Source organism: Trichosurus vulpecula, chromosome 4, assembly GCF_011100635.1.
Source record: "Trichosurus vulpecula isolate mTriVul1 chromosome 4, mTriVul1.pri, whole genome shotgun sequence".
NCBI classification, from domain to species: Eukaryota; Metazoa; Chordata; class Mammalia; order Diprotodontia; family Phalangeridae; genus Trichosurus; species Trichosurus vulpecula.
The window spans coordinates 183,502,656-183,511,570 of NC_050576.1; the positions used below are offsets into that span (position 1 = coordinate 183,502,656).

The window sequence follows — 8,915 nt, forward strand, 5'->3', positions numbered from 1 at the left end:
AAGAAAGAGCATCTGGTATCCTTGTCACAGGCTGTCATCAAACTGTGGAGAGGTGAATGGTGTCTCTTGTCTCCTGGCCCATCCCTTTTCATTTCAGAAGCTTCTTCCAGTCTGCATGGGTCCCTTGAAGGCTGTTTCCTGTATTTCTGGTCCATGATGCTCTTTTAGATGTGAGAAATCCCTTGTCTGCAAATAAAATTGGCCCCATATTATCACTCTCATTACTGGTCACTTATTCCCATGCACTTATCGTTATTCCTCAACCTTGAACAGAGTCATGTAACTGGTCTTAGGTCAATGGCGGTGGGGGCAGGGGCTTTGGAAAGCACTTCTTACAATAAAAGGGTCATAGAGAGAATAAGAAGTTCCCCTAGGTCCGGTCCATAGAGGAATAATGCTCCAATACTTCCTTTCCTAGACAACATTCTTCATAAGGTTTCCATGTGTCTCCTATTGAGATATAATGATACAGTGGATAAAATGCTGGATTTGGAGTCAGGGAGTCCTGGATTCGAATCTTGCCACTTACCATGTATGATGATCATGGGCATACCAGTCTCTGAGCCTTAGTCTCCTATCTGTTGAATGATGGGGTGGGACTAGATGGCCTTTCAGTTCTAAAGCTAGGGACTAATAATTGGTAACATCTATACAGCACATTATTTATAAATGTCATCCAGTCTGAGTCTCATATAAACATTATCATATGGTTATGATGGACATAATTATCCCAAGTCTCTTCTGACCCTAGGTCTAGGACTCTATTATACTGTATTGTCTCTAAGAACTGAGTCCATCCAAAAAAGATCTCTACAGGCAGCACCCTCGATGCAAGAGGCATAATTATAATTATATATATATGTATATAATATATAACTATAGGCATAATCAAAGCTCCTTCTGCATCTCCAATTCAATTTGAGAAACATTTATTAAACACCCGCTATGGGTGAGGATGATGCTATATGCTGGGGATTTAAAACCAAAATGAGACAGTTCCTGCCCTCTAGAAACTTACCTACTATTGGGACACACACACACATACACGCACACACACACACAGAGCAAGAGAGAGTGAGAGCGAGAGCGAGGGCAAGAGAGAGAGAGAGAGAGAGAGAGAGAGAGTGAGAGAGACAGAGAGAGAGCGAGAGTGAGAGCGAGAGAGAGAGAGAGAGTGAGAGCGAGAGCAAGAGAGAGAGAGAGAGAGAGAGAGAGAAAGAGAGAGAGGGAGAGAGAGAGGGAGAGAGAGAGGGAGAGAGAAAGAAATAAGGGTAGGAAGAGAAGATTAAGAACCGAGATCAAGGAAAGATTCATCTAGGTGGTGCAGTGGATAGAGTGTTAGACTTGAAATTAGGAAGACCTGAGTGCAAATTTGGCCTCAGATACTTAACTATCTGTGTGATCTTATGCAAGTTACTTAAACGCTGTTTGCCTTGGTCTCTTCTGTAGAACAGGGATAATAATAGCGCCTACCTCCCAGAGTCACTGTGAGAACAGAATGAGATATCTTTAAAGCAATTTTCAAACTTGCTGTTACTACTGCTTCTATTACTGCTACTGTTGTTGTCGCTGCTGCTACAACGACTACTGCTATTAATCATTACTCTTTTTCCTCCTTCTGCTCCTTTTATGACACCTGACCCAATTTCCTCATCTGTAAAACAGGGATAATAACGACACCTATCTCCCAGTGTTATTGTGAGAACAGGATGACATTTTTTTAAAGCACTTTGGAAACGCGCTGTTACTGCTTCTACTAACTACCCTCTACTATTTCTCCTACTGCTATTGCTATTACTACTGTTGTTGCTGTTGCTACTGCTGCTGCTGCTACTACTACTGCTATTACTAATTATTATCCTTACTACTCGTCCTCCTCTTATGGTACCTGAACTGATTCCTGAAAGAAAAGCTGAGACAGAGGAGGGAGTGAAATCCAGGTTTGAGGGAAGCTTTAGGAAGGTGATGGAGAAGGGAGATGGAGTGCCACGTTTAGGAGACAGCTTAGTGGTCTAGTTTGGCTGGGGTGTAAGGTACATACAGAGGAATAATGGGAAGTAAGGGTTAAAAGGTAGGCTATGGTCATTGTGAAGAGCTTCACATACTAGATGGAGGAATTTGTACTTTATCTTAGAGGCAATAGGAAACCATAGAAAGTTTTATTAATTACATGAAAGTCTAGGACTATATGAGATGGGCACCTTAGGTGTATTCCCCATTTTATGAATGAAGAAGCTGAGGCTCAGAGAGGTCAGGACAGGAAAAGAAGAACATGAATTGCAAAGGTTGTTGCATGCTGCTGGTGGATACAGGCCCTGGGGTCTGTCACTGTCTCTTCTCCATGACAATGTGGTTGAACAATCTCATCTTCCTTGGCATGGAAGCCCCAGCCAGGGTCAAGGGAACTTCCTGGAAGGGCAAAGGTTTAAGAGATGGACAAAATTGAATTTACTCCATTGACTCTTTCTTAAGAAGAATGTATGAAGAATGTTTGAAGGTCCTGAGGGTTAGAATGCCAATACCAGGAGTCCTTGGATGATATGTTGTTTGTCCTTGGTCCTCAGTAAATTGCAGAAAATGGATATACATACAGTCAGAGTCCAGAGGTCACACAGTAAGAGGAAGGACAATGAGAACAGGGCGATGCCAGGAAATAGAGATCTGGATCTGGCATTATCCTCTCTGTTGTCAGCTGAACTTAGAGGATCATAGCATTTAAGGGGAGAAGGGGGCTCTAATACAGTTACCTCATGCAGAGGAGGAGACCAAAACCAAGATAAGGGGATATCACAGGAATGGTAATTAACAAATCCAGTATTCAAACCCAGGTTCTTTCTTCTCATTCCAAAGCCCATACTTTGTCTGACATATCACTTCAGGACAGAAACCATAGCTCTTCTTACTATGAGTGCCTCTAAAAAACAAAAGAATATTAAGTGCCAACAATGTGCCCAGGTACTGTTCTAAGCACTTAACAAACATTAACTCATGTGATCCTCACCACAGCCTTGGGAAGTAGATTCTATTATTATTCCCCATTTTTCAGATTAGGGAACTGAGGAAGACAGAGGTTAAGTGACTTGTTCAGTGTCACTCAGCTAGTAAGGATCTGAGGCTGGATTTGAACTCAGGTTTTTCTGACTCTGGGCCCAGGGTTCTTATCCACTGTGCCTCTTAGTTGTCTCAAGTGATTAGATCACGTTAAGCAGAGTATTAAGGGTATTAAGCAGGAGAGGTAGGTTCTGAAAGGGGAGTCAACTGTGAAGAGAGTGGAATCATCAGACACACCAAAATATCTTCTCCTGTCTTTCCTAATTGTTGTTTAGGCCTTTCAGTTGTGTCCAATCCTTTGCAACCCCATTTGGGGTTTTCTTGGCAAAGACGCTGGAGAGGTTTGCCATTTTCTTCTCCAGCTCATTTTACATACGAATAAACTGAGGCAAACAGGGTTAAGTGACTTGCCCCCAGGGTCATACAGAGACACAAAGTGTCTGAGGTCAGATGGATGAGTCTTCCTGATTTCAGGCCTAGTGCTCTGTGCACTGTGGCACCACCTAGCTGCCTCATCTTTTCTGATTAGCTTGTCCCTTTCTGCTGTCTCTCAGCATCAGTAAGAGAATGCAGACATTGACTAGGTAACTCCAAAACTTCAAAGTCCTCCTATCAAAGAGAGCCCAGGAATTAAGAGGCAATGGTTTCACTGTATTCTAGCCTGGCCAGACCACACCTGGAGTCCCGCACTTAGTTTAGGCATCACATTCTAGGAGGGGCATTGGTAAGCTTGGGAGCATCTAGAGGAGTAGAACCAGATTCATGAAAGACTCTGAGGTCATGGCTTCTGAGGATAAGTTGAAGGAACCAGGGATGCCTAGTCCAAGAAGGGAAGACTTTGGGAGATAGTAAAAGTCCCCAAGGGTTTGAGTGATTGTAATATAGAATTGATATTTCAATGGTTCTGTCTGGCTCTAGGGAACAGAGTTAGGAGTAGTGGCTGGAAATTTAGGCTTGATAGAAGGATAAACTTTCAAATGCAGACAAATGACATACTGGAAATTGTGTAGTGCATTGAATCAGGAATACCTTGATTTCAAATCCTGCCTCAGGCATTTATTTGTTAGCTATGAGACCCTGGGCAAGTCACGTAACCTCTCTCAGCCTCAGTTTCCTCATCTATAGAATGAGGATCATCACAATACCCACACCACAGAGTTGTGATGAGGGCCAAATGGGATAACTTATGTAAAGTGCTTTGTAAACCTTAAAGGGCAGTGTAAATGCCAGCAATTAGAAAAATCTTAGAGCAGAGGGGGTGGGAGTGCCTGCCATTGCGGCAAAGACCTTCAAATAAAGGATCAATGACCATTTTACTGGGTGTTCCATAGAGGAGATTCTCACTTAGGTATTGGTTGGACTAGATGGCCACCAGGGTGCCTTCCAATTCTGAAATGCTGTGACCTTGAGACAGAGTCCTGAAAGAGGAGAGACTTTTCATTTTCTTTGGCATCTCATTAGGTCCATCCTGATTTCCTCCTGACTCTGGGTACATGGGGCCATATTTTGCTTCAAGGCAGCATCAGTGGTTAAGGGCAAACATTCCAAGCAGGAGGAGGGAGTGACACTTAGGTATGAATGGGGGTGCAGCCTGATGAGAGGTTAGCTCAACTTCAGTTCCTCCTCAGGTGAGGCTGAGGAACTCAACTCTAAATGGGACAGCTGAGTTTGAGGGCTAGAGTAATCTGACCCCAAATTTAGCTGCCAAGGCTCCAAACCCACTGGGCAAGTTTTGTTTAAGTGGGACCAACACCTCTGAGGCCAATGAAGCCTACTAATCAGATGTTTGTAGTACATGAACCTAAACAATAACAAGGAAACACTGACCAAGACCATGCCCATATGAAGTGAGGATAGACTATAAAAGCTGCAGGATATAAGGGACCTTAGACACAGCTCCTTCACTTCTTGAACCAATTTAGCCACCGACAGAATTCTTAACACTATGCCTGATAGCTGTTGTCTCAGAACCTGCCAGGCCGTTCCATCTGCACCTACCATCCCCTTCTATGCCAATGGTGGCACCCATGGAAAGGCCATCTACCTGCCTAGTTCCTGCCAAGGCAAAACGTGGCAACTGGTTACCTGCCAAGAAACCTGCCAGCCATCTAGCTGCAACTTGAATTGCCCTGAGCCTACATGCTGTGAGCCCACATCCTGCCGAGTAAATTGCCTTCCATCAACATCTTACGTGGGTTTTGTCTGCCAACCCATTTGTAATGGTGCTAGGTGCTATGAAGCCAGTGGTGGCCAGTCAGCTTGTATCGTCAGCAGCTGTCCACAACCTTGCTCTGAATCTAACTCTTGCCAATCAACTTGTGATCCCACTCCCTGCCAACCAGCTTCCTGTCAGGAAGCTGTGTGTGCATCTGGGTCATGTCCATCATCTTGCTGCCAACCAACAGTCTGTGAGTCCAGTTCCTGCCAGCCAATGTGCTCTGAATCCACTTCTTGTCCTCAGATGTCCTGCCAGGCAGCCGTCTGCATGCCTAGTCCATGCCAATCAACTCCTTGCCAGATAAGTTCATGTCAACAGACTAGCTGTGAAGACCAGTCCTGTGGACCAACTTACTATCAACCTGTCTACTTTCTCAGCTCTTGCCAACCATTTCCTTGCCTGCCTGTTTCCTGTCAGCCATCTTTCTGTATGCCTGGCTCTTACAAACAAACTTACTGCATTCCTACGTCCTTCCGGACCTTTTATTGCCAGCCACCTTCTTATATGCCTTATGTCTGCCAGCCAGTCAGCTGCCAACCCAAAAGTTCTGTGCAGAATTCCTGTAAATCAGTCTGCGGAACCTCTCTCTCCTGCCAACCAACTCGTTGTGTGCCCCCTTCCTACAAAGGGGACGGATGCAAGTCCACTTCTTTCCAGCCAGCTTGCTGTGTGACTGGTTTGGAAAAACCATCTAGCTGTGGCATTGGTTACTACCAACCCACTTCACCAAGTTCCTGCAAGACAAATAGACGCCTGTTCAGGTCCTGTCAACCTGGTAGCTATGTATCTTGCATCCGCAAAGCTACCTATTGCTAATGGAGAAGATTCTGCCTCATCCAAGAAGCCGAGTCTGCCCAACAGCATCTTGCCATATTGCTTGGGTCTTATTTCTTGGTATATAGCAAATTCTTCCAAATGTACATTTCTGCTATTCACCCACTATGCCATACACCACGCTCTTTGATTCCAATCCTGGCAGCCTCTGCAGGCATTGTTTAGGCAATGGAAGCAGCTTCTAGGAAATGATTTTCTTAAAACACAAGGGAAAGACACTGGGCAACAGCAGGTGAAACTATGTCTTGCATTTCTTGATACTGTCAATCTTACTTCATTTCAGCAAATGAGCTTTCCTGGGTTCTTTCTATACTATTCAAAAGGCAACTTGCTGCCTTTGTCAGTAATGGCTAATAAATGTAATGGATTAAACAGCAAATATCATTCCCATGGCTCTTCGTTGATTGTAATCTATCCTCTGAATATATTTCCTCCATATTTCATTTCAACTTGTTAACCCTGTAATCATAACTTTAGATTTAATAATCTAAATGTCTAAATTGTTTTAAGGTTTGCATGTCAGATTAGGTGGCTCAGTGGATAGAATGCTTGGTCTGGAGTCAAAATTACCTGAGTTCAAGTCTAGCTTCAGACACTTAGTAGTTGTATGACCCTGAGCAAGTAATTTAACCTCTTTTTGCCTTAATCTACTGGAGAAGAAAATGGCAAGCAATCCCAGTATCTTTGCCAAGAAAACCTGTTGGACAGTATTGGCATGCTATGATCCACAGGGTCACGAAGAATTGGACATAACTGAATGACTGAAAAGCAACCATGTGAGATAGATTGTGAGAATGTTACCTCAAACTTAGAATTTAAGAAACCGAGGCTCATAGTAGTTACAACTTGTCCATAGTCACACAGCTAATAATTTGAACTTAGATAATTTGACTACAGGTCTAGTGTTCTCATACTACAATACCTTTCTGACATAAGAGCTATTAAATCCATGGCCGGTAAGTGCTATGGTCATCTGTTTTCTGTCTGCTTTTCTTTGTGTTACTGACTTAGTAGTCTTCCTGATGTACAGATGAGCATGACACTCTTCTTCTCAAAAACCATCATGGCTCCGTGTTGTTCTTGGGCTAAAACACGTGCTTGTATCCTCCCACTTAAAAGTCTGCAATTTGGCACAGACTACTTTTCTCACATTACTCTTTATACATATTCACAAAGACTTATTCCAAAATGACTAGTTCATAATTTGATAGCAACTTTTTCAATATTTAAAAAAGTTCTCAATTTCATCTTAAAGCACCTGCTGGATATCTCCACATGATGCCAATATCTCAAGCTTAAAACGTGAAACTGAATCTGTCATCTTCACTTCTTGCCTACCCCATACCTTCCCCATTTCTGTTGATGGTGCCACTATCTTCTCAGTCATCCAGGGTGTTTCCTTTGACCTGCCACCCTATTCCACTCTCCAATACCAACCCTTGTCTATTAAGATCATTCCTTCTGCTCCCCCTCCTGCTCCTTCACTCAGGTCCACATTGCTCCCCTAAGACTCATGATCGTGACACCTCCTTTTGAACTTATCTTTACCTCTCCAACCCCAAAGGGAGTTGAGAGCCAGATTCTCTGGAGTATAGTCTTCCTGCTCTGTTGACATGACTACACCTTTGGCAGGGTTGTCAACTTTCCTCTGCATTGCTATAGTCCCCCTTCCCCAACTACCCTTAGGGAACAGAATTCCTATTTAGGGCTCTGTAAATATATTGTGTGTATCTAGATGGTAGTTGCTGTATATTTAATATCAGGTTTCTTAGCCTCTAGCATAGTACCTTGCACTCATAGGATCCTTTAGTTTCATAGATTGAGTGATAGAAGGGACCTTAGAGATCATTGAGTCCAATCCCTCCATTTTACAGATGAGCAAACTAAGGATCTGAGAGACAAATGACTTGCCTAGGATTACACAAGTGTCTAAGGCCGGATTCAAGCTCTGGTCTTCTTTACTCAAAGTCTGTGGCTCCATCCACTATGATCTCTATCTTCATTGTTGTTGTTGTGGTTGAGTCATTTCAGTTGTGTTCAACTCTTCATGATCTCATTTGGGGTTTTCTTGGTGAAGAGAATGGAGTGGTTTGGCATTTCCTTCTCCAGCTCCTTTGACAGATGAGGAAATGGAAGCAAACAGGGTTAAGTGATTTGCCCATGGTCAGACAGTAAATGACTGAGGCCAGATTTGAGCTCAGGTCCTCCTGATTCCAAGATCAGTACTCCAATCACTATGGCACCTAGCTGCTCACAGATGACATCTAGCTAGCTGCTTCTTGAGTGCTTAGTAGATTTTTAATAAACCTTTGATGAGTTGTACATTTGTACAGCTTCAAATAGAAATCTCTACTTGAAAGTCAAGACAAACAGCATGGAGAGAATGTACCTGATGCCTCCAAATCCCTACTCTACAGTTGACTTATGCATGGACTGTGATGAATGGGAATAGATGAGAAAGTAGGAGAGTTGGGAAATTAGGGGATGATGGAAGGGAAGATGAGCGTGTTGAGCCCCATAGTGCATAGAGACCAATGGATTAATTGGGATTCAGAGCTTCGGGAGGTTTAGAGTTAGTATGCCATTCTGTCACAGCTGAAGCTAATGAATGAAAAATCATAAGGAGAGATGCATGGTTTAGGGGGGAGGGTAGGTTTACCCATAAGAAGAATGTGTACCTGCATGGTGTGAATTCAAGGATTCAGAGAAAGAAACCACTCCTCAGACAACTCCTTCACTTACTTTCCAATGCCCAGAGTTCCTTTAACAGGAGACAAAGCAATGATGTGCTCATGCTTAACAACTGGCTCAC

At 43.3% G+C, this 8,915-nt stretch overlaps 1 protein-coding gene across 1 annotated transcript; it reads left to right on the plus strand.

Annotated features, from left to right (window-relative positions):
• The first annotated feature begins 4,996 nt into the window (after positions 1 to 4,996).
• KRTAP29-1 (keratin associated like protein 29-1) lies at positions 4,997 to 6,085 on the plus strand. Its single transcript, XM_036753661.1, has one exon. The coding sequence runs from the start codon at positions 4,997 to 4,999 to the stop codon at positions 6,083 to 6,085; it is 1,089 nt and encodes a 362-aa protein (XP_036609556.1).
• Positions 6,086 to 8,915: the final 2,830 nt, after the last annotated feature.

What these genes read in the sequence shown, in the direction of transcription:
- KRTAP29-1 (XM_036753661.1), top strand. Translation starts at nt 4,997, where the DNA reads ATGCCTGATAGCTGTTGTCTCAGAACCTGCCAGGCCGTTCCATCTGCA.